A 24,607-nucleotide genomic window follows, 5' to 3' on the forward strand; every position below is an offset into this window, starting at 1 on the left:
CATTTTATAGATGCAACATTGCAATACTGTGGACACAGATATAAAAACAGGAACTTCACATATTCAGTTTTAAGTCAGTACTAAGTATTTCACCAAAAAATCTAAAGCTGTTCTTAAAATGTGCCATAGTGAATAAAGCTAATTTATGTTGACTTCGCAATAATTTATATCAGATCACGAAGATAAAAATGTATTTTGCATCAGCTGCTGTGCTTCATAAATCATAAATCGTGTAAAAAATCTTGTATTTTGAGTGAAGCAATTGTTCTTATATGGTAATAAATAAATAAAGTGCTCAAAATACAGCATAAGGTCAATTATTCAATAAACATGTGATTGTTATATAACTTGTCAAATCACATTATATTCAGATCATTAAGAAGTAACATTACCTGTAGAAAAGCATCTAAATACAATTAGCAAAACTTTATTTCAGCGTTCTCTGTTGTAGAATTCCATATATACAGAACAGGAGCACAAAGCTAGTATCATTACTGTTACTGTACTGTAACTGATTCACGTGCTTCCACATTACTTACAATTCAAACATGCAGCCATGCAGTTTATACCATTTTCTGAAATATTTGAGAATTTTGATAGAACAAACTATATATTCTGCTCTGGGAAATAGAGAAAAAAAGACACTTTACAACACTAGATCTTAACGTTCAAGTTGAATGATAAGTAACACTTTCTTTTATTATGATTTAGGGTTTATGACCACTGACAGGAACAGTCGGTAGGTTCCTGTATGGTGTAACTGACCCACGTGGAGTTTCCACTGCAGTAGAGTTGGACTGAACGCCGCTGCAGTCCCATCTCTCTGCAGCACTTACAAAAGCGTGCATATGTGTTGATGTTGTAGTTATAAATACTCGCAGACGGACACTTCCCATCACATGACACTATGTTGACCTGTGAACATGACAGACATAATGTGAGCCCTTTTACAGCCAAACTAGAGCCAAATTATAATAGGTACATTCTGAAATGAACTCACCGGTCTGTTGCTACGGCAATCATTCTTTCTAATTGTCATCCTCACTGTGACTTTCTGACATGACTTCCCGTCCTCTTTACCTACAGCATGAGGAGTCAATGAATCCTGTGTAGAAGTTCTAATTCATTTAATGAAAAATAACTTCTGCTCTCCCTATGCAAGCATTTTAAGATATGGAAAACAAATTTAAAAACATTTAATTGTTTGTTATATGCTTGATTTCCTGTCGCTAAGATGATGTTTAAGCTATTTAATTGCTTACCGTCAGTTTGGGTGATGAAAAGTTATTGAAAACTGTGTATTTCTCAAGAAAATTGCTGGGATACCATACCACTTCAAGCAACGTCGCTGGATGGCTTGACTCAGGTTATAAAGTAATCTTTGCATTCAGCACGGGCTTGATTATGCATTAGATAATATTAATTTGAGAAAGTAGTGTAAAAAATAGTGTAATCTGTCTGAAAAGGATGAAGCTGAATAACAATTAAGATTAATTCTAATGGTAGATGGCATCCGTACATATACAACTATTATTTTAATCTGGTTCAAGCTCTACACCGCTCTACAGTAATTTGAAAGTGATTGCAGTACCAGTTTTGGCCACAATCTTACATACGGCTCCTTTAACTTTGCAAGATTGTAATGACTGTTACTTGTATACCTGACAGTGGAAATACAATTCTTTCCCCACTTAGCTGATAAATAATCACTATAAAACTACTCATCTATTGAAAATATTAAGATCACATGAATTTGCTTGTACTCAAGATCAATGGGCCTCATTCACCAACCGTTCTTACGAAGAAATGTGTTCTTGAACCCCACTTATGCACTTTTTACGAAGATTCTGACATTCACTAATGTTTTCTTATCTTGGATTTGTTCTTAGCTAAGAACAAAATCTACGCACACTCAAGAGCACTCTTACGCACATTTGAGTGATGACAGTTTGCTCCAAATAATTGGCTACTGCATTTTATTGAATTCTACAGTCGTTTACAATGATAGTATTTTACTGTAATGTATTTCTGATCATTTGTTGGAAAAAAAATAGTATGCAAAGAAACACTAACACTGCAATTTAAATCAGCAATTAAGCTGATTAAATCCAATATTATGCCTCGTTTGGCATTTACCTGTTGCAGTAGAATTTCTATTTCAGAATTACTGAAGTTCTTTTTTCGTTTGGTGATCGGTGGACCACCACCGTCTGTGCATCTTTTGGACATTCTCCATCTTTTCTTGCACACGGCCCTGAAGTGTCATTTCCTTATATGGGAATTTGCGGGGGGTTTTCTTATGCTACTTAGGAACAACTGTGGGATTCATCAATCCTAAGAACACAGGTGCGAACAATTCTGTTGTTTAAGAACATGTCATGAATCCGACGTAGACTTTTCTTAGGACGTTTATTAAGTACAAATGTAAGAAAATTCTTAGGAAGATATTGGTGAATGAGGCCCAATGCTTTTCCACCACCTCAAAAGCAAAAAAAAGAAAAAAGACTCAAATGAGCCCCGATACTTGATTTTCCAATAAAAAGTATAGATCAGTAGTGAGAAGAAGCTGTAATGGTTTGAGTATTGTGGCAAAAAAAGGTGGCAAAACTGTATGTTAAAAGTGCTTTGTATTGCTACTGTTGCCATATCACTCAAAACATTACCAAACACCCCATTACCACAAACTACACATACTATATGATTAGAGGCTACAGCCTAAGCACTCTGAATCATGCAGAGCTACAGAAACTCTCTAACTGGCCACTACCAACAGTACATTGTTGGCAATCAACAATGCACTGCCCGACAGAGCAAAATGGGGAAAGATTTAGCTGCTTCCAAGAAACATCTGGGAGAAAAGTAACTAGAAGTATAAATGCCTTCAATGAGCAGTTATGTTCAAATCTGTTGAGAGTCCTGTATTGTTTGAATAGGGGGAGTACATTGTTGGAATTCAACAATGGTGATGGCGAGCCTTGAGGTCTGATGTTAGTATCAGGTACCTTGTTCACAGTTTGTGCTAACTGTGGGTTTCAAAGGGCTAACAGAGAAGGGGAACAGGGAGTTTGCAGCGCCTGGAGAGATTGTTACAGAACGTTACACTGATGCAAGAAATGAACTTTTTGCTGTTGTGTGCATGTCAGTGCTTCTACACAATGCTTTTCTTGTCTGTTCAAGTGAATTCTCGGAAGTGACACCTTTCTATACTGATTTAGGTTTATGAATTTTGCCCTTTACCTTGCTGGTGCAGAACAAAAGTACTGTGTCATATCAATAGAGAACATAAATGGTGATACATGAGTATAGCCGTGGCACTGTTGTTTTCATTCGGTACATACTGAGTGCAAATGACTTGAGAAAGAAACAGATGTAGCTTTTAAATGATAACATTGCCCATGTTTCTTGTTATAATAAGAGTGGAGATGAACGGAAGAATGTGACCTCTGTACTCACATGTCTTGCAGCACCCATCCATGTAACTCACAACGGTGCCCCCGATCTAAGACAAGATGAACACTTTGAAAAATGTAGTCAGGATCAAACAGAAGTGACCGTTATTTGCTAGACACATTTTGCATAATGACATGTTGTATATCTTTTGGCACAATGGAAGAAGTCAGTGAAAGTATGGAACCACTGTGTAACCACTGACTCAGGACCACATGATTATGTCTATGTATTAGTTCTAAGTCCATGTAGTACATCTCTGTCACTTACTTGTGTGGTTTCACTTTATTTTCAGGGACCTTTTCTGTTGACTATAAGTAACTTTGCACCTACATGTCTACTAACTCTCATTATAGTAATAGTAGACTGTTAGTAGACTGGCAGGGTTAGGATTAGAATAAGTTGACATGTAGTTGCAAAGTTATTTATAGACCTTATGTAGCTCCACCCCTTTTCAGCGCTGCGCTTGTTGTCTTCCGGTTTGTATTTCCACAGCGATCTTACGTATTTATGAATGAACCGCCCGTTTTAAAATCTTCCCGGTCGACTGCCATATATTAAGGAATCTGCTTTAGACATTACAATACTCGTGATAACTTTCGTTAAACTCTCCAATAAGTAAATCCACTTCAACAGCTAATTACTCTTCGACAGCGATGCCATAGAAATACACAGAGCCACCGCTAAAACGGAAGTTCAAAGACAATATTCTAAAGATGGCTGCGCCCTCGTTTCTCTGGCGCATAAGGTTAGTAGAATGTCTGTTGGAGGACCATCACAATAAAGAGTTAGCAGATATTAAGCAGACAGCGAACTAATTCTCTAATGAGAGTTAGTTGACATGTAGTTGCTTAAAGTTAACAGAATGTTCAAAAGGGACCATCAAAATAAAGTGTTACCACAAGTGTTTGTATGTGTCATAGCTGTACCTGATGTATTATTTAGGTTCATGTTTATTAAGGAGAGCGAAATCACCTTCATGCACTCTGTTTCGTTGAAGGGGGGGCAGCTGTAGGGGTGGGAGATGAGCACAGGTCCTGACAGAGTGTCTGAACAGTCATAGCGCATACAGTCAGATACCCAACTGCGCCCTGGCTGGAGAGGAGAACACAGAGAATACGTTCACAGCCATTACTCCAGTCTTCAGTGTCACATGATCCTTTAGAAATCCTTCTCATATGCTGATTTGGTGCTCCATTATTATCAATTATTGTTGATGTTCAATTACGTTAAAATATATTTTCAAAATAAGTTCTTTTAAATTGTAATATTACTGTCTTTATGTATTTTTGATCAAATAAATGCAGCATTAGTGAGCATAAGAGACTCCTTTCAAAAACATTAAAAAAATAAAAAACCTCAAGGTCAACATTACCTTGTACATAGTTACAGATCCATTTTCACTCCGGACCAGGCAAGAAATGTTCTTACACACACCACAGCAGCTGCTGGGGTCTTTAGGAGGGATGTATAGCTGGAACTGTTGAACACATAACACAGTTAGGAGGTATTTAGAGTTTGGCTAGTGTGCGTGTCTTTGTGCATTTCAAATACTCACAGGCTGGCAGCGTGCAGTGCAGTTAGTGCCAGTGGCTTTGAGGACATAGAAACCTGTGGCAGAGTCCAGTGTGTGTGTGCACTGTGTGGTGTAACACACACCCTGATCACGATGCTCTACCAGTGTCTGCCCCGGCCGCATCACTCCCCGTTCCCCATCCACACACACTGCCTCTCTCACTATAAATACACAGAGAAAAGCACACGTACAAAAATATTTTATTATTTATTTATATTTTATTTTCAGAGCATTTTAGACAGAGGTGTGTTCTCACCACACATAAATCTTTTGCAGGCACATCGGTTTTCAGGATCAGACAGAAACGTTCTGTCTAACTGCATACTTTCCCCCTACAACACAATACACCTGATATCAGATATGAACCAACCAGTCAAACAACAGCCTGATCACAAACAAATAACGGGATAATAAAATGTAAGCAAAATATACATGGTAATTTGAATATATTAATTTCTGGAGACTCACCAGAGAACATTTAGGACGAAGGATTTTCTCACATGCACATTCTAAGAGAGAGAGGAGCTTTAGTCTTTTCAGAAACACACACACATTTGTTTCTTTAGCAGAGTTTAACAGACACAGACAAGCAACACACATACTGATGCACTCTCACGCTGAAATACATGAACAAAGACACTAATGCAAATACTACTCAACCACATTGTTACCGAGTTGGTGGACTTACCACATGTCTGCGATGGACAACACTGTTCTTGAATCCTTGTGGAAACTACTGCCATGCCAACTGGACATGTGACGTCTAAGCATTGTGAGGTCTCACACACTGGATGCATAAACACACAGCATAGTTACAATAACACTTCACCGTTTCAGTTAATGTGGTGTTTTGAAGGCAATCCTTAGTTATTTTGGTTTGTGGACCTTAAGGACTGTTTAGGCTACTTGTTCTACTGCGGATATATAATGGTTGTTGGTATTGGTATTGTCCTACTGTTACTGGCTTACTATAAGCTCCACAACATTCTTAAAGGGATAGTTTACCCAAAAAGTAAAATTCTTTCATCATTTACTCACCCTCAAGTTATTCCAAACCTGTATGAATTTCATTCTTCTGCTGAACACAAAAGAAGATACTTTGATAATATTTAATCCCATATTCTTCAAAATATCATATATACTTTTGTTTTAAGCAGAAGAAATACATTTATACGGGTTTGGAAAAACTTGAGGGTGAGTAAATTTTCATTTTTGGGTGAACTATCACTTTAACTGCATTTGTTGGCTGAATTTACCACAGAGAAAGAAAAATGTAAATGTCTGTATGTTTAATCACGTATTTGTACTCACAGCAGTGATAAACTGGACAGCAGTGCTCTGTGCTGTTTGTGTCCACGATCAGCAGTTCTCCATCTTTACACACTGGAGCTGCCTCAGAACATTTGTCACACACTAACACAATAATAGACACAATAAATAAAAAAATCACTTTAAATTTTAATACATTACATGCCTGTCAAATGTTAGGCAGGAAGACTTCTAAAGGAGTGGAATGTAAATATATATTGTGTACAATTTATCACTTTTTGTTCCATAGAGGAAAGAAAGTCAAATGGTGATTTTAACATTAATGGTAATGACTTACTGCAGATGTGTGCCAAACAGCAGCTGCCTTCTGCGCGAGTGGCGATCACTGTCTGATCCTCACGACAAACAGGAATGTCCAAGACACATTGATCTGGATCGCACTCTGAAAAAAGACAACAAAAAAAACAGCACTCATTCGCATGCACAAGTACACAGACTCAAATACACAACAAAATATGTCCAAACTCACCACACAAGTATTCTGGACAGCAGGAGTCCTGCCTATAATATGACACCAGCTTCTCCCCATATTTACAGCCCGTAGGAGCTGCTTCACACATACTCTGATTACAAACTGTTGCAAAACAATTAAGCACAAATTAAACAACCTCATAAAGCATCTGAACTTATTAAGTAATAGTAAAAGAATACAAATACATTATATACATTAACATGTACAGTGCCAAATTGTGTTGGGCAGTTTGAAAAATTTTAGTCATTTGGCTGGAAATTCAACTTCAGAAAGTTTTAGAAATTCCATTACGATGTTCTTCTATGGAAAATCTAGTGACTTAAATCATAAAAATGAAAGAGGCGTTGTCTTATTTTAATGTGATGGATGTACAAGGTATGTAGAATATACCATAATTCTGCCCAGCCCTTTTATAGTGAAATAATTAATGTGTGAAATAATTGTATAACAGACCACAGGCTTTGTGAGGGCAGCAGCTGCTCTCATCTGCAAGGTTGATGGTAATCTCTCCTGTACGCGTACATACTGGCTGAGGGATGTTACTGCAGTTATACTCCACCGGCACTATGCTGTCGTTCTCACACTTAAACATGCAGCAGCCATCAAGGGAAGCTTTCCACACCTCTCCAAGTGCACGTGGGGTTCCAAAACTATCAGTACATGCTGCAGAAAAATATCATAAGACAAATTATTAACAACTAAAAGCCCTTAAACAGATACAGTAGAAGAGAAAGACAAGGAGCATACCACACTTGCTGGGTGGAATGCACAGGGCAGAATAGGGCCGATGCAATAGAGTTCCCTGTGGACATACACAGCCCTCTGAAAGGCCCGTGCATTGCTCTGGGACAAACTCAAACTCTTGGTTTGGGCAGGATGGTGCAGTGCAGGAGGGCAGACATGCTTGGTACCGCAGATTTTCTGGGCACATGAATGCTACACAGAAAAACATGCTAGCATTACCGTAAAATACACACCACACATAACATCAATAAATAGCATTTTAACACCCTATACAGCTGTGGAAACCATTTCTACTTAAAGCTATGTTGATATGCCTTGGTAACTACTTACGGCAGAAATCAGAGCTCCTCCATTCCATGCAGATGTTGAATTTGTGGCAGGAAGCAGCATAAGCGGCCAAAGCAACACATGGATTATTCACATACTCCACATCTCTCACCCAAATCTCACAGAACACTGCTGGAGGCACCTGAGCACAAAGACCAGTTAAGAAATGTAGTGTGCAATCACATGTGGGTGCAGGTTTGGAATTGGTGGGATGTTCATGTTGTGTGTCGTACGTAAGGATGGCAGATGGTGAAGGTACGGTTGCTCAGCATGCTCATGCACTGAGAGCAGTCGCTCGTGGTGCAGTTGACCTCCCTCCGTCTGCTGTGGCTGACATAGCTGGTGGTGTTGGGAATCTGCCAGCTATCGATGAACACAGCCGGATCCTCTTGCTCAGGCACAACTGTACCGTTAGACAGAGTCAGATCATTCAGAGGATTACCATCACAACTACCTGGACGGGTGACAAAGAGAAACATGTCATTAAAATATGACATGATAATTTTTACAGTCCATATAATCTGTTGTTAATGGATTCGTACCACACAAGCCCATTGTGGAGAGTCTGTTGTTATAGCTGTCCATTTCAATCACCATCATGCCTGTAGTGTGAAACCACTGGATCTTCAGACCAGCTGGACTTCGGATTAGATACATGTTTCCTGTGTCCAGAATCTCAAAACCAAACTTCTTAAAACGTGGCTTTGCATACCTGGAGTTCACATACAGCTGGAAAAACAACCCATTGTTTATGTAAATATGCCAGACTGGCACGATAATCATTTTCTCGGGCACAATTTTATCATCACTAAAAAAAGGTGGCAAGTTTTCCAAGAATTGCGAGCAGATGAATACTCACACGTCTCTGGAGACGATTGATGAGTACTTCGTTGGATTTGTGAGTGATGTTTAAAGCTGCCAGACACAAATTGGTAAAGTTCCACACAAGCTGGAAACAAACAGAACAATATCAAGACTTTGATATAAAAATTAAATAAATAAAAAGACACGTAAAAAGTAGAACTAAAAGTTTTTATATCACTTTAGTTGTGAGGTGCTAAAGTGAGGTTGTGCATATCTTACGGTGTAATCTGGTCCAGAGCACTCTTGTACCAGGATGCTGACGGTCTCATTGGGAAGTTGAGTCACCACATATAAAGCAGCTTTATAAATCGCAACGCTTTTCCCATCGAATGTGATCAGATTAAGATCGGGGAACACTGAACAACGACCTACATGCCAAAATTAAAATATATTTTGATAAAACATCAACAAATGGCAGAATGAAAATGATTATAGCAATGAGTTTAATATGTGTGTTCCTCACATGGGCAGTCCCATCGTGGACAACACTTATCACCATTGACCAGTACAGCAAAGCCAAGCAGACCACAGTTTGGGGGTGTAGGATCATAAGGGCAGCTCTGAGACTTATTGAAGAGGAGCAACTGGCCACCGACACAAATGAGCTTTGTACATTCATCCACTACCTCTGAATATGGAGACTACAGACACACAAACATAATTTAGTTTAACACATAAATGCAGACTTTTGTTATCAAAATTTACAATAATAATTAAAATATATATAAATATAAAAGCATTTTATAATTGACTCACAGTGCATACTCTGCTTGGCTCGACAGCAGTAGTTTTTGGGTCTACATGTGTCTGGCTTGTCATCAAGTGCTCTGTTTCTATGGTGTAGGGATGACTGGTCACTACAGATGAACTCAGTGTTGCTCGGGCAGTGTCTGAGGCAGGTGGCATGGCTGTGACTGTGGTAGGTTCATCCACCAGAGGGCGCTCAGTAGAGGGAATACCACTGGTTACGGAACTACTCTCAGTAACAGAAGAGGAAGTAGGAGGCTGTTTTGAAATGGTAGTCTGACTAACAACTGATGCCACACTTGGCATTAGAGTTGTAGTTGTTCCAGTTGATGATGTCAGTGCTGTGGTCAGACCAGATTCAGTTGTGTACTCTGTAAATCCAGAGGTGAATTCAGTGATGTCAGGACTGTGTGTTGTAAGCGTGCTAGAAGAAGCAACAGGGATACTAGAGGAAGATGTATATGTGGAAACAGTAGTCACTTTATCTGTAGAAATAGTAGACAGTGTTGTCAATGTCGTCTCATTCCTCGTGGGAGGTGAAATGCTGGTTGTGGCTACAACTCGTGGTGTTTCTCGTTGCGTGGTAGCCACAGCCACCCGTGTAGTCAGGGCTGGTGTGACAAGGGTTGTGAATGTTGGTGTCATTATGGAAGGAAGGGTGCTGGAGGTCTCATGCACCAGTGCTGACGTCTGGGTTGTCGCAGTAGTTGACAGCACAGCTCTATCTGTGTCAGGTGAAAACCTAGTTGTCTCTGTGACATAATGTATACTAAAAGGACTAGTTGTAGATGTCTGAGTGGTGGAAACAATCTCCTTCTCAGCTGCAGTAGATGTAAGCAGAGGTATCTCAGAAGTGACAGTTGTTTCTGTGGTTTTTGTTGGGCCTTGAGATACTGATATTGCCATCGTAAGTTTAGATGGCGAAGCTGGAGAAATCGCAGGCAGTGCAGGTGTGGTGGTCATAGTTGTCGTAGAATAAGGAGGAGGAATTGGCGATGTGCTGACTTTGTCTGTAAGGAGAGCAGTGGTAGATACTAAACTCCAGTGAGACACTGTAGGGCCCACTGTAGTAGAAGCGGAGACAACTCTAGAAGTTGTCTTGTCAGTGGGTGACACATGTGATGTGAGCAGTGTTGATGTTTCCTCTGTAGGCGCTGAGGTGAATGGCATGGTGGTGTAGGTGGTAAGTGGGGTCTCTGTTGTCCTGACACTGGTTTGGGATGTCTCTGGAAATACTGATGGAGTTGACGTGGTTTGGATCATTCTCCAATCTGTCTGTAATGTCCTATCAGTTGTTAGAACATCAGGATAAGTATACATAACAGATGTTGACTGATAGGTTGTTTTTGCTGTGGTTTCTGTTGGCATAAATGTAGGAGCTTGAGAGGACACTGTGGTGATGAGAGTTGCTGGAGCAGCTGTGGAGAAAGACAGTGTTGTTTTTGAAGTTTCGGGTTGCTCTGAGGTTGATGTTGAAGAAATAAAAGGTGTTGTTTGAGTTGGTGAAGTTGGTGTTTGAAAAGCGGAAACTGTGGATTTCACTGAAATTTGAGTTGTTGACACTTTAATATCTGTAGGGGAAGTGGAAATGGTAGTGATGTCCAAAGGCTTCTGGGTTTCAGAAGGACTCTCAGGGGTCTTCAGAGTGTGTAAAGTCGTTGGAAAGGAAAATTTGTCTGTGGTGACAGAGGTACTCGATCCTAATATAGGCGTCGTGGTCGATGGTGATGTGAACTTTGTCGTTCTGATGGTTTCAGAAGGAAACTGTGTGCCGCCACTAGAAGTCACAGTGGGAGTAGTGGTCTTTTCAGTAGGTGTGAGGATCTCTGAAACTCTAGGAGTCTCAATACTAGAGGTGAGGGGAGTTGACATTTTTACAGCTGGGGAAGTGGCTTCTGTGGAGCTCATGCTGGTCGAGACTGGAAGCACAGGTAGAGTGCTTACTCTGGTCTGTTCTTCACCTGAGGTAGACGACAGAACAGGACTAGAAGTAGGCGGTAAGGAGATAGTTGTCATACGCGTCAGTAGTGTTGAAGACTCTGTTGGCCTGCTTGTTGTGGAGGTGCCAGAGGGAGATGCTGAGATGAACGTTGGTCTAGTGTGCAATGTGGTCGAGGAAGTGTGAGTGATGCTTGATGCTTTAGTGGTTCTCTCACTGGAAGCCAGTGGGCTTGGGGAGGAAGAGGATGTTGTTAATGTGGTAATGGTTCCCACCACCTCAGGTCTGAAAGGGGAAGATGTAAGCATTGCAGTGCTTGGCTTGTGTGCTGTAGGTATAGTAGCAGTGGCGCTACTCTCTGGCACTGTTGTAGATGTGAGTGACATAGACACCGCTGGGCCACTCAAGGTGTAATGTTCTGAGGATGTTGATGATATGGCAGTGCTGGGTGGCGTGAATGGAGGAGCAACAGCAGGCTTAATGCCTAAACACAAATGCAATATTTATTAGACACTGGACAAAATAGCTAATTTAAACTGATATAGCTAACTGTGTTATGTTAAGGTAGCTAAACTGGAGCTTGAATTTACTATGGCAATAAAAATACAAATTAAATATTATTTTTACATTGCTCCATTGATAATTAGTGGTCTGACTAGTGGTCTGTTTTACTCAAAGATTGTTAGCATTAGAGCTAGTTGAAATAGCATTTACAAACCTGTCACTACCTCATTTGACAATGATTATAGAAGTAAATCCCAAACTTAGCTATAGCATCAATCTCATTACAATAAAAATAGTATTGTGAGTGTTTTTGTTTTACACCAGATTTAGCAATAGAAGAAGCACAAATAGTAGCTTACAGTCCTCCATATAGACACATCTTTGAGTGACCTCATCTAAAACCATGTGACTTGGACACTGAGGCAGGCATCCCTCAACCCTATAGAAAGGTGCATGACAGCCATATCACTTAACCATACACTTAAACAATTTAGATACTTGTAGATATTTGCATAAATCAAATGTGTGTGTTTGCATGCATGAATGTGTGTGCTCTTACTTCAGGATGCTGGCACAGCTCAGACCTGACGGGTCACTGCATGTCCTGAAGCACGGACTCACACATGATTCATACCTCCACTGACATCGAGGACCCATTGGATAGTATGGTATGCCACCTGTAGTAAAAATAATGATTTGGGAAAAAATGGGGTAAGCAAGTGATAGGCCTAATGTTTCTTTGTGATTTTGAGCAAGTTTGCAGATATGTTGCCACATGCTGACCTGTCAGTTTGAAAAGAGTAGCTCGGCGGTATCGATCTGAGTGACTGTATTTCATGAGCTGGAGTCTGGACAGCATGAAATGCAGAAAAAATCCTGGCTTTGCCAGGGACTCCAGCGAATCAAAGCCGGAGATCCAGGTGTCTCTATGAAGAACAAATGTAGCTGCATCCCAGAATGCCTCAGTTTCTTCCCACTTCTGCAGTCTCAGCTGCCCACTGCGCTCTGCTTTTAAGAAGTAGTTTGGTCTGTCTGCAGCCTCAAATGACACCAGGGATGAGTCTGCAGCATTAACAACATTATCAACTGTATATACATAGACGATGTATAAAAAAATATATAAATCATTTGTTTAAGAAAATAAGTTGGAGGTTTGTGTTATAACATTTTTAGATTTTGTCTAAAAATTTGCATGTTTTACTGTTTATACAGTATGAGTCCCCCCTGTGGTGAATCAAGCCTTTAATGTTGTTTAAATGTCTATGTGGTGTTTTTAATATGCTTTAAGACAAACCATGTGCAAATTCATAAGTCACCACCATTGCTAAGTATTTTCCCCTTAAAACTGCAGTGAACCAAAGAGTCTCAAACCACCAGTACAGTGAACCACCAGTCTCAAAAACACGGTTTGAAATCGCTGGTGTTTCTTACATCACAAACTACCTTGTAACCAATCATGCAACGTGTGATTGTCAACGAGTGGATCTCTGAGCTGGTGTGAGTGAGTGGGGTCGGGGCTAATTTGCATAATCATAGAATCACATATACTAAATGAGGCAAGGGTGTATACACTCAAGCTATTTTAAGGAAAAAAACGTTTAAATATGTAATTTTGGTGATCAAAGATGAGTTTTAAGGGATACAATTAGTGACTACAGGGGGACTTTTTAATAAAAAGCATTTTTAAATGTTGATTGTATGCTTTTGACTGACTGACTAACCATGTGTTCTGGCTTTGCTGATGCCTGGCGTCATCATGAACAGCGTCAGGATCTCATCAGTACTGGTCATTTCTCTTTTTGGGAACACCAGTCCAGTTGTCTTATTGGCTGCCAACATTGTTCCTCTCTCTCTGTAGGTCAAAAGCTTCAGTGGCCCTTTCCCTAAAGCTATGAACATGTGCGTTCCCACACACATGCACAATTGCAAAAATTATAACAATATATAATTTATATAATATAACATATAATATGTATCAGACATGTATGAATGTTATAATCATCACAATATTACAGATGTACCTTTGTTGTAGTATTCACAGTCATAAGCTGTAAGAGGAAGAAGATAGTATTACTCATTATAGCATAAAAATAAAGCATATGATGAAAAACTGTAGTATATATCGCTCAGTTCCTTCTTCCTTCTGACCATCATTGTCTTTTAGAAGAATGTGTGTTCACCGTAGTTTATTCAGTAAGCTATTAGGGTCCAATTCTCACTAAACTATGACTTTTGCCTTAATAAACTACTAATTACTTCTTATTAATAGTTAGTAAGGTAGTTGTTAAGTTTAGGTATTGGGTAGGATCAACGGATGTAGAATATGGTAATGCAGAATAAGACATTAATATGTCCTTTATAAGTACTAATAAACAGCCAATATCCTAGTAATATACATGCAAATAGTTAATAGTGAGAATTAGACCATAAACTAAAGTGTTACCATTATTATTACATTGACTGTCACTTACGGCAGACAGAAGGGGAGCGCCAATCAATGGTGACTCCCTTTTGGCAGCAGCGGTGAGAATATGCTGCAACGCTTGTGCAGAAACACTCACAGTCTCCTCCACGGTTGCAGCCACAGGTGTCCACCAGGCAGTTCATATAGAACCATGTGACATCTACCTATAGAGCATGAAAAACCTTTAAACACAGAGACCCTCTCTCACTCACATGTACATTTCGACTTGATGTGAATTTGAGCATTAATGTTCAGAGGTGATCAACTTACCACAGGGTGGCAGACTTGGAACACTTCACTGAGCAAAATCCCACACTGTCTTTTTGCAAAGGGCTCTCGAAGAGGATTCAGATTGCACGGGTGCCTTATATCAGGACTGTTCACACACTGATGGGACATGCACACACAAACAGACAGTCATACTACAGTGTTTGATTGATTGTAGCTACCGCCAGATTTGAGACATTCAGAAGGGCAAAATCAAATGTTTAGTCATCTACAAACGTATTCATGTTTTGCATACACTACAAGTTAAAAGTTTGGAATACTTAAGATTTTTTTTATGTTTTTCAAAGACTTCTCTTATGCTCACTAAGGTGCATTCATGTATGTATCAAAAACAATAATATTTTGAAATATTATTACAATTTGAAAAAAATATTTTCTATTTGAATATATTTTAAAATGTAATTTATTCCTGTGCTGACAAAGCTGAACTTTCAGCAACCATTAATCCAGTCTTGGTTCTTCAGAAACCTTTCTAAAATGTTAATTTGGTGTTAAAGAAACATTTCTTTTTACATTTGCACTTACATTTCTTATCAATATTAAAAACAATTTTGCTGCTTAATATTTTTGTGAAAACAGTTATACACTATAATTTAAAGGTTTTGGGTAAGTAAGATTTTTTTTTAAATTAAATTAATACTTTTTAATTCAGCAAGGATGTATATTAGAATGATTTCTGAAGGATCTGAAGTAATGACTGCTGAAAATTCAGCTTGGCCTTTAGGAATAAACTACATTTTAATATTCAATTAGAAAACACTTATTTTAAACTGTAATAATATTTCACAATATTCCTATTTTTACTGTACTTTTTGATCCAATAAATGCAGCCTTGGTAAGCATGAGAGACATCTTTCAAAAACACACAAAACAATCGTAATTATTCCAAACATTTGACTGGTGTTGTATGTGTGTTTGTCTGTTTGTCATGCCTCTGCTGCTGTCCAGCTGTTGCCAAACTCCTGTGGTGTTGATGAGTCGATGTTCTCTGGTGTTCTCATTTCATTCGCTGTCTTCTGATCAAAGTTTCCACAAAGACCAGTAAGCTTGCCCTAAAAATATCATGAACACACAAATACAAACTTGTAAGGTAATCAAAATTCTGCAAATTAACGATTTGCTGCTCAAAACTACAAGTTTACACCAGCAACACATTCACCTCTTTGTGTGTGTTTTTACCTGCCAGCGTGGTCCAGCTTGTATATGTACGGTGGTTTTTCTGTCCCACAGCACTGTGAGGTCTTCCCCAAGCAGATGCACAATGGTGTAGTATCCTGCTTGCCAGATATATACTCTCTGCCTGTCAATCACACTGGATGGATTCTGCACATGAACCATATTCACAGATTATTATCAACCAGATTATCATTGTCATTTCACACCAAACCAATGTTTCAGGAAACATAAGTTACAGATGCAGCACAAGCAAAACTATATCGCCACTATGATTCAATTGCACTATGTTTCAAAGGAATCATTCCTTTCTTGCATTAAAAATATATTTCTCCAAAGTATATTCACCAATACCCAGGGGCGTAGGAACGACCTGAAAGTGGGTGGGGCATATTATAAACCTCCTGAATAATTATTAGGGCATCAACTGTAGGCATTGCTTTTTAATTATAGCATAATTAGAATATGTTTATGTGTAACAATAGTAAGGTTTTATGACAAGTTATGGAGAGAGTGAATGAGACAGAAAAGTTCACTTACAGGTTTGCCGGTGTCATCATCAAACACAATGAAGGAACGACCCACAGAGATGAGGAGAGATTTCCTGCAGATCACGCCACTCTCAAAGCAGTCAACATTTTCTGCTGTGACAGTCATCATTGCATCTAACGAGCTCTAACGCACACACAGGAACACACATTAGTATTCAACTACAATACGTATGCAAACACATGCAGTCATTTTGTCTTTTGATAAGAGTGAGTTATGGGATATCTGGATCTGTTGCTCAAAGCTCACCTTGACTAAGTACACCTTGCATGCACCAATATAATCAAACAGGAACCCATCAAACGTTCGGTAGTGTCGATCTCCGTAAGTAGTGCACATTGACGGACATGGGCGAAACTCACACTGGAACGTGCCATGCTGACACACACTGCAAAACATTCACATTCAGATCCTAAAAACAGTTCACTACACATTTCCTCTCTTAACTTTTAAAGTTTCTACAACATTTTATGTCTGTAACAAATTTGGAAAATGTCACTGTGTTACGTATAATTGTTTTCCTAGCATTCTAAATCAATGAATTTAACAAAATTCAAGTGACCACATGATCTTTGATATTAGTAGTTGAAAATGTAGTATAGCAGCTGCCTGGTGTAAAGACCACAGAATGTGACTTAATGTAATCTCACCACTGATGGCATGGGGACGATACTCTGTCTCCTGGATAATATTCTTTCCCTTTCCACAAACACGGACATGCACGTGGCTCAAAACACTCATCACCATGTTTGAGGAGCCTGAAATACACAGATGCATATACTGAAACAGCGCACAGAATGCATGTGTAAATGCATCTGAGTACATGTACTGTGTGTGAGTCCAGAAGCCATGCAAGTATATGATGCAGGAACTCTGAAGATTCTGCCTGAGACAAGAATATTTGGATGGGTGGAGGGATGAAAGAAAAATCTCACTGGTCACATGAGAAAAACAGCCGATTCTCATTCTCACAGATCCAAAGAGCTTCTCTCTCTCTCTCTGTCTCTGATAAAGATCTTGTAATATTGCAGTGAATCATTTCCATTGGCCCGAGGGTCTCTGAGAGTTCCCAGCACACTGTCTGTTAGAACTGAGTAAACTTACACCCCAGATAGACAGGCGTTAACAGCTCTCTTTATCCCACAGCCAGCACGCTGGATCACTTACTGCCATCAAAGAATGAGTGATCACCTGCTCCTGTTCTGCATGCATTAATTGAGAGACAGAGAGATGGATCCATAACTAAACAATCACACACTCCATTGCTCACCAATTATCTTCATGCACCAGTGATGCTGTTCTCTCTCTGTACAAAGCAGACTTGAGAAAATAAAACCATGGCTCAAACAAAAACTCTGAGGGCTGAAATTACAGAAAAACTGAAAAAGAAGGTTTTGTGTGCAAAATTATAATAATTGTTTTCAAATGAATTGCGGGATGAGTAAACTGAAATGCCTTGGATTGAGCACAAGTGATGGGATATCATTTCATATTTCATTAATACGGGTGGCAGTCATTAAAACACTGATTGTCAAATCTTATATAAAAATTGGATTCAAAGCAGACTGAATTCTTAAAACATGGAGTATTATGAACACAAACAGACATTTCGCCACATTTAGAATCATATTGTGTATCAAGGATTTCAGGCAAGATGATATTCTCAGACGATATTCCCAGTTTCCCTTGATTAGCCTGTTCAGGTGTGTTTGATTAGGGTTTGAACTAATCTCTGAAGAGCAGTGACCCTCCAGGACCGGATCTGAGGAACCCTGGTCTATACTGTATGAGCATGGTTTCACAAATACCCGCAGTACGTACATATTTACATAAACTCAGACCTTTCATGCAACACAAAAAGTACTGCATGCTGACACTCATTAACACAAACTTCACAGATTTCCTCCAAGCAAATCTCACAAAAATTCAACAGAGAGAATATCACTGAAAAACTGACTGAAGGCTTATCACACTCTGATATCTTGAGTACTACGTTCAACTTTTATGTTTTGGCTAAGTATATCAGAAATGTTCACTCCTCTAATTTATATCAACTCATTGACAACAACTACATTACTCAGTTAAACACAAATCACAAAAAATCTTTATATGAAATGAAAACAAAAACTCACAATATTGAAGCAGATAATTCAGTTCAAACAAGGTCAAAGTTTTTGGTAAATCTTGAAGTGCATGGAAATAAAAGTGAATAGAAATGAAAGCAAAATCTCTGGGTGAACATACAATGAGCCATCAAAAGGCTTCAGGGAGTTAAACACACTTTAGAGACTCAACTGTGGCATCATTTTCACTGTGAGAGCTCTAACCTCAGACCCAGTGAGATGCATTACACTAAAGAAGACGTAGAGGTCATCTGCATTGATCCCTGACCTTAACCCTTAACCCTAAACCTGACCCTAACCCTAAGAGAGAAAACAATTGTTCAGAAAACATCTGTATTCACACAAGCTGAAGGTCTGCAGCAGAGCACAGCAAAAGCACAGAAACATAAATATGGCTTTCCTTTCTTATAGTTTCCTTTCTTTCTTTTCATCTTGACAAATGAAAAAGTGCTGATTTTGAAGTATGGACTACAGGAATGTCTTTAAGCAGCTTATCAGTAATTTGATCCAGCTGTGCACCTGTTTACTGTGTAAATAAGCATCGCAGCCATTAACCACTTTGCTTGAGGGGTGGAGGAGGGGGTAATTATTCCCTCTCATTAGTGCAGGAATTCCCCTGCTCACAAAAACACTCCTATACCTGCTGCTCCCATGAGAGACAGGGGTATCAGCATCACCCTTAGCTTAATGGACAGAGAGAAACAGAGTGAAAGTCAGACTATGCTGAAACATCTTCAACAAACTTTAAAGTTACAGAAAAAGTTCCACTGGCCAGTAACCAATCTGGGGTGTGTTTCCCCAAAGCATCATCAGCCAGCTTCTGTCGTTATCAACATAGTTCAATGATTTGTTGTTTCCTGAAATCATAGTTCCAGTTGGCAAACAACATCTCAATCTTATGTGGTTGAACTAGAGCTCTTGAGCTGTGGTTAGAAGCATAGTTTCTTGTTAGAATGACATAAATAGATCATGCTGTTAAGCATAATTAGCAAGCTAACATCCAGTACATTCTATATCTTTCATTCCATTAAAATATATATACATTTCAGTCTATATATTTTAGCATATGTATGCGCATGTGCATAAATGTGTAAGGGAACCCTAGAGCATGATGAACTCCAGGGAATAACAACAGTATAGTCTTTAGATGCCATGTTTGTTATACAGCAGTTGACGTCATTAACGTAACTAAAGACATAACTAAAGTGAAAACTTTAGTACAAGACTACAAAGTAGAAGCAGACCTTACAGGGGTGACCATGTATAATAGACAGAAAGACGAAAACCCTGTCTTCAGTAAATAGCAAACTCATTTTCTGCGCATGAACAGGTGCACTGAGGAATTCATCCTGCATGTAAGGTCTAGCTCACATATCAAACACAGCTTACACACACTCATACAACACACACACACACACACAATTTATATTGTTGGTTGGTAGTGAGACACTGCTCTATGAATAAGACAGGTTGTGACTGTGACTGTATGTGTGTGTGTCTGTGTGTGGAAGAGTATGGCTGCTGGAAATTCCCTGGAAAAGGTCTAGAGTGTCAAGAGGCTCATGACAGTGTTCCACATGGCAAACAATCAAATACTTTACATTCTGCCTTTTACAGTCACTTAAGGTGCTTTCAATGTATAAAAGCAGATTGACAATCAGCAATGTATTCTACATCTCTTTTTAAGCTTATCTTTGCTAAATATGTTAAAATATTCAATGATTCACAGTTACTTGAGACACAGAACAATAAGTATGTACAAACAAAAATTCTGCATGTGTAAGGTGATGTTCAGTTCAATACAGCCCTCCATCTGCACTGCAAAAAAAAAATCGGCCAAAGTATATTTGCTTTGTTTTCCAGTACAAATATCTAAACATTTATAGATCAAGATACATGATAAATGACTTTATTAACAGGATGTAATATGATTTTGACACACCTGTTGTGGACATTCCTTTGCTACTTTACATCCTGTATATAACATCCTGCTGCTACTGCACTGCTCCACGATAATGATGTTAGACCACACGTACTGCATGACGCATTTCGTCATTTCCAGACTTATCAATAATATCATCACTACTTCTCATTGTGGCATAAGGGGCCTTTGTGCCATATTTACACCAGCCCAGATGCCAAACTATCGAGTTGCAGGAATTTATTAAACACTCATGACAGAATCTCAGCCATGATATTTCTTTCCCATGATCCTCTTGTGTAACTGTTTTCTGTTTAAAAGGTCAATAAGTCAGAAGAATGTGAATCACACGCACACACACACACTCAGCCATCTAAAATATCACATCCCCTCTGTGTGCAGTGGAGACTCCAGTTGCTCTCCAGATACATCCGTGACCTCACAGCCCTTTCACTACGTGACTGTTGAATGTTCATGAGAATGTTTCCCTTTGTATTGAGAGTATTGGATTGCCTTTGTAATTCAGAATTAGTGAGATCTGAGCATTAACAACAAAGTGTTATACTCATTTCAACTAAACATCTAAATAAAAATCTATAATAATAAACTTTAAAAATATATTATCTTAATCAAAATTGTAACAGTAAAAACAACTGTCATAATATAATTTGAGAACTGTTATATATTTTGAGATTAAATGAATCTCGAACCTTAATAGTTGAATCCATTTAACACAAATATTTAGAAGAAAGTGTTCAGCAGACACTCCTTTCTGCAAAAACCAAATCAAATTGTGTTGTGAACACAATATGAGCTGCTTAAAGGGATAGTTCGGCCAAAAATGAAAATTCTGTGATCAATTACTCACCCTCCAAACCTGTATGAATTTCTTTCTTCTGCTGAACACAAAAGAAGATTTTTTTTTCATACTATGGAAGTCAATCGGGCCCATCAACTTGAGGGTGAATCAAAGATGACAGAATTTTCAGTTTGGGGTGAACTATCCCTTTACAATCTCACAGATCAAAAATCTTTCACAAATAAACTTAAAAAAAACTTTAAAAAAACAGAACATGGCATATTCCCAGACTTTCTGTTGCTGGTTGTGGTGTTGGTAAGAGGATAACTGAGACGAGGTCTTATCATGCTGTTATGGCTGAGGATGGCTTTAGGAAGTTAAGCTTGTGATATGGCACTTAACCTCAGTTTGCTTGTGTAGACACTGGCATTAAATGTATCAGATGACAAAAATCCATCTATAGAGCAAGAGTCGTGCTCTCTGAGGCCCCTTTAGTGGGAACGTGACGTGAGGGGGAAAAAAAAGAAGGGGAAGTGAAGTTGAGCTACAAAGAACTCTTTTCACCTGCCGTAGACAGCAGCAAAGGTTCCCACTGAGTCAGTGGAGACCCTTTAACTGATCTGTATCGACATCATCACCTGCTCCGGCAGACACCATCCGAGTGAGACCTCAGCATGTAGAGCAAAATGTCATCAGTCCGTGAAAGTGCGCCTGGGGGGCTTGTGTGCTTCTGCAAATCTACATTACATTGCTTGGTATGTCAACGGTCTGCATCTGCCAGTTAAAGGAGGTTTGATTCAATATGTGAATGGAATTTAATTGAGAACAATATTTGAGCCAGATTAGCTAAAAATCCCAATGTATGCATGTGTAATGGAAATGAGTAGTTCCTGACGCTACTCAAGCGATTCCACCCACTAAGCTTAGCCATGGATCACTGCCTCATCACACACGTAAATACACAGCCATTCACCAATTAAATCCTCCACATCACACACAACCACGGAAACATCTAACCTTTAGAAATATAAAAAATATACTACCAAAACAGAGGAATGAACATACTCTTGTACTTTTAAAGAGTCCTCAGTGTCTGTAAAAGTGTTTAAATTGGCTAAAATGCAACTGAGAGTCATTGAATAGATGACACCAAAAGCAATCACATTAGAACTCAGTAAAGGGATAGCTATTTGATTTGTTAAAACGGTTACATTTACACTTTGCCACATAAAGGTGTCTCCGCAAAACAAATATAAATCCGATCTTCAATTCCCATGCTATATGCATATTTTAATGGTGTTCACGTCAATAAAAGTAACAGATAGGCTCTGCATTTTATTTATCATCAGCTAATTTCAAGATCAAAGACCGCAATAGGAGAGAGAGCGATGCATTTACACTTGTCCAGTTTTGGTTGGAAAGCGCCTCAGACCACCTGCTGGAGTGGTTTGAGCTGGCGGATTTAAAACCATCTCGAAAGCATTTGGAAGGGCATTTACACCTGGTCTTCTAACGATCGGATAGCTATCCGTTCAGAGAAAACAGTTGTAAACAGGCCCTAAAACAGCTGAGTAGTAAATGGCACAATAGCAGCATCACTTACAATAAAGTACCATGATAGTCACGTGTTTTTTTTTAAAACTGGTGTGCCTTCAAATAAAATTCAATCAGAAGCATATAACATGTATCAAATTCGTACAACATGATACACTTATCAATATGTGCATAGGATTCAATGGACACTGCAGCAAGAGTCCATTGAAGATACAGTATTTGTACCTGTTAATGTATATTGAAGCAAAACTCAATGTTCTTTTGAAAAGAGGCTCTAAACATGTCATTGTGGGTCCCTTTTGATTGTTTATTGGACATTAGGCTTTTAATCTATGTATTTTTGTTTTCTCTGTGATGATTGGGTGAGCTCTGAAATGGACAACAAATGGGACAATTTTTCAGAAATCATTATTATGCTGATTTGATGCAGTAGAAGAAGAAGTAGTTTAGTAGTAGAAGAAACACTATGCATTTCTTATTGCTAAAAACAGTCATGCTGCTTAATATTTTTTGTGGAAACTGTGATAATTTTTTTTCAGGATTCTTTGATGTATGATCCCAAACTTTTAAATGGTAGTGTATGTGACTGACAGTGTTTGAAATTTAAATTATAGAAGTTTCGTGTTGATTCTTGTCTCTTGCCTACTGCCATTTGTAAAATATTGCAAAGGTCCAGTTGCCACTGGTTTTTGAATATGGTCCACCCCAGTATGTTTTTGAAAGTGATAACAGATACCAAGAATGCAAACATCAAAGACTCCACTCACCCTGCGGGACAAACACAGCCAGGAACGCACGGCTCATGAGTGGAGCAGGTGAGGTTCAGCAAATACGACTCACAGGTCTGTTCACAGGCTAAACCTTTACTGGCCGAAGGGTCATCTACTCGGTTCCCGCAGTCCTCATAAAACTGTCCTGGTGGGCACAGGGTATCTGAGAAAGGAGAGAAAGACAACGCACACTGAACTCAAGGGGCCGGTTGCACCAGCTGGACGTACACCTGGTTGTAAGACTAGGCTGGACGTAAAATGCGTAAAAAAAAAGTCCTGCGTAAAATTAATACCTGTTGCACCATCTAGGCATAGCACACGTCTGAAACTAAATCTTACGCCTAGTCAAAGGTAGGTGTAAACTGAAAAGTCTTGACTTTTTCGGACTATTGATTTTAATAAAGACACGAAAGTCCAATTTAACAGTAAAACGCAATGAACCTGCCTCACTCTTTTACTTTTGTATTCAACAAAAACAACAATGTATATCTATTCAAGGAACCCCCCATATAAAACACAATGGAAAAAATTGTTTAATAACTTAAGAGCTTTAACTAAAAAATATACACAAGCTTAAGAGAAATTATTCTGATAAGTGTGTTTTCCAACACGAAAAATATTAATTTCATCTCTGTGAATTAATTGTTACTGTGGACGTGAACAGTAATGTTAATTCACGCAGGATAGGCTATACCTATAGCAATCATTAAGATAGGTCTGTCTACAGCACACTGCACTGCCGACACAGGTAACAGCTGACCTAACAAAATTTCTGTATGTAATTATGTTATATTAAATATTAAATACGAACATATATCTGGGGTTACTGGTAGAAACTGTATACCATTCACGGAGGGACAGTAGGCCTATGCTTTAAGTCCATTCACAGCAAGCCAGCCAATCATTTAAATAAAAGTTACTGTACTAAAAAGAACAATATTATCCAACACATAACATTTACAAAACAAATGTGAATCACTGTAAGCTACAATGTGAATTAAGTTGTATGCACATTAA

At 38.8% G+C, this 24,607-nt stretch overlaps 1 protein-coding gene across 1 annotated transcript in view; it reads right to left on the bottom strand.

The window, feature by feature from the left end:
* Window positions 1–290: 290 nt before the first annotated feature.
* Window positions 291–24,607, bottom strand: part of otog (otogelin) — a gene marked incomplete at its 5' end in the record, with an annotated part of 40,054 nt that continues 15,737 nt past the window's right edge. Inside the window, 34 exons of the mRNA XM_084109636.1 lie at window positions 291–915; window positions 1,001–1,080; window positions 3,454–3,499; window positions 4,423–4,542; window positions 4,823–4,927; window positions 5,006–5,184; window positions 5,280–5,355; window positions 5,492–5,532; window positions 5,712–5,810; window positions 6,335–6,436; window positions 6,630–6,734; window positions 6,822–6,926; window positions 7,278–7,487; window positions 7,572–7,760; window positions 7,899–8,037; window positions 8,129–8,349; window positions 8,438–8,624; window positions 8,755–8,844; window positions 8,979–9,127; window positions 9,223–9,400; window positions 9,516–11,929; window positions 12,309–12,388; window positions 12,509–12,626; window positions 12,733–13,011; window positions 13,671–13,838; window positions 13,971–13,997; window positions 14,421–14,577; window positions 14,684–14,800; window positions 15,634–15,753; window positions 15,881–16,024; window positions 16,415–16,549; window positions 16,673–16,811; window positions 17,074–17,181; window positions 23,588–23,753. Coding sequence (XP_083965762.1) covers window positions 715–915; window positions 1,001–1,080; window positions 3,454–3,499; window positions 4,423–4,542; window positions 4,823–4,927; window positions 5,006–5,184; window positions 5,280–5,355; window positions 5,492–5,532; window positions 5,712–5,810; window positions 6,335–6,436; window positions 6,630–6,734; window positions 6,822–6,926; window positions 7,278–7,487; window positions 7,572–7,760; window positions 7,899–8,037; window positions 8,129–8,349; window positions 8,438–8,624; window positions 8,755–8,844; window positions 8,979–9,127; window positions 9,223–9,400; window positions 9,516–11,929; window positions 12,309–12,388; window positions 12,509–12,626; window positions 12,733–13,011; window positions 13,671–13,838; window positions 13,971–13,997; window positions 14,421–14,577; window positions 14,684–14,800; window positions 15,634–15,753; window positions 15,881–16,024; window positions 16,415–16,549; window positions 16,673–16,811; window positions 17,074–17,181; window positions 23,588–23,753 — 6,794 coding nt within the window. The remainder of the gene's footprint in view (window positions 916–1,000; window positions 1,081–3,453; window positions 3,500–4,422; window positions 4,543–4,822; window positions 4,928–5,005; window positions 5,185–5,279; window positions 5,356–5,491; window positions 5,533–5,711; window positions 5,811–6,334; window positions 6,437–6,629; window positions 6,735–6,821; window positions 6,927–7,277; window positions 7,488–7,571; window positions 7,761–7,898; window positions 8,038–8,128; window positions 8,350–8,437; window positions 8,625–8,754; window positions 8,845–8,978; window positions 9,128–9,222; window positions 9,401–9,515; window positions 11,930–12,308; window positions 12,389–12,508; window positions 12,627–12,732; window positions 13,012–13,670; window positions 13,839–13,970; window positions 13,998–14,420; window positions 14,578–14,683; window positions 14,801–15,633; window positions 15,754–15,880; window positions 16,025–16,414; window positions 16,550–16,672; window positions 16,812–17,073; window positions 17,182–23,587; window positions 23,754–24,607) is intronic.

This window comes from Abramis brama (genome assembly GCF_963993115.1).
Source record: "Abramis brama genome assembly, chromosome: 3".
Lineage (NCBI taxonomy): Eukaryota > Metazoa > Chordata > Actinopteri > Cypriniformes > Leuciscidae > Abramis > Abramis brama.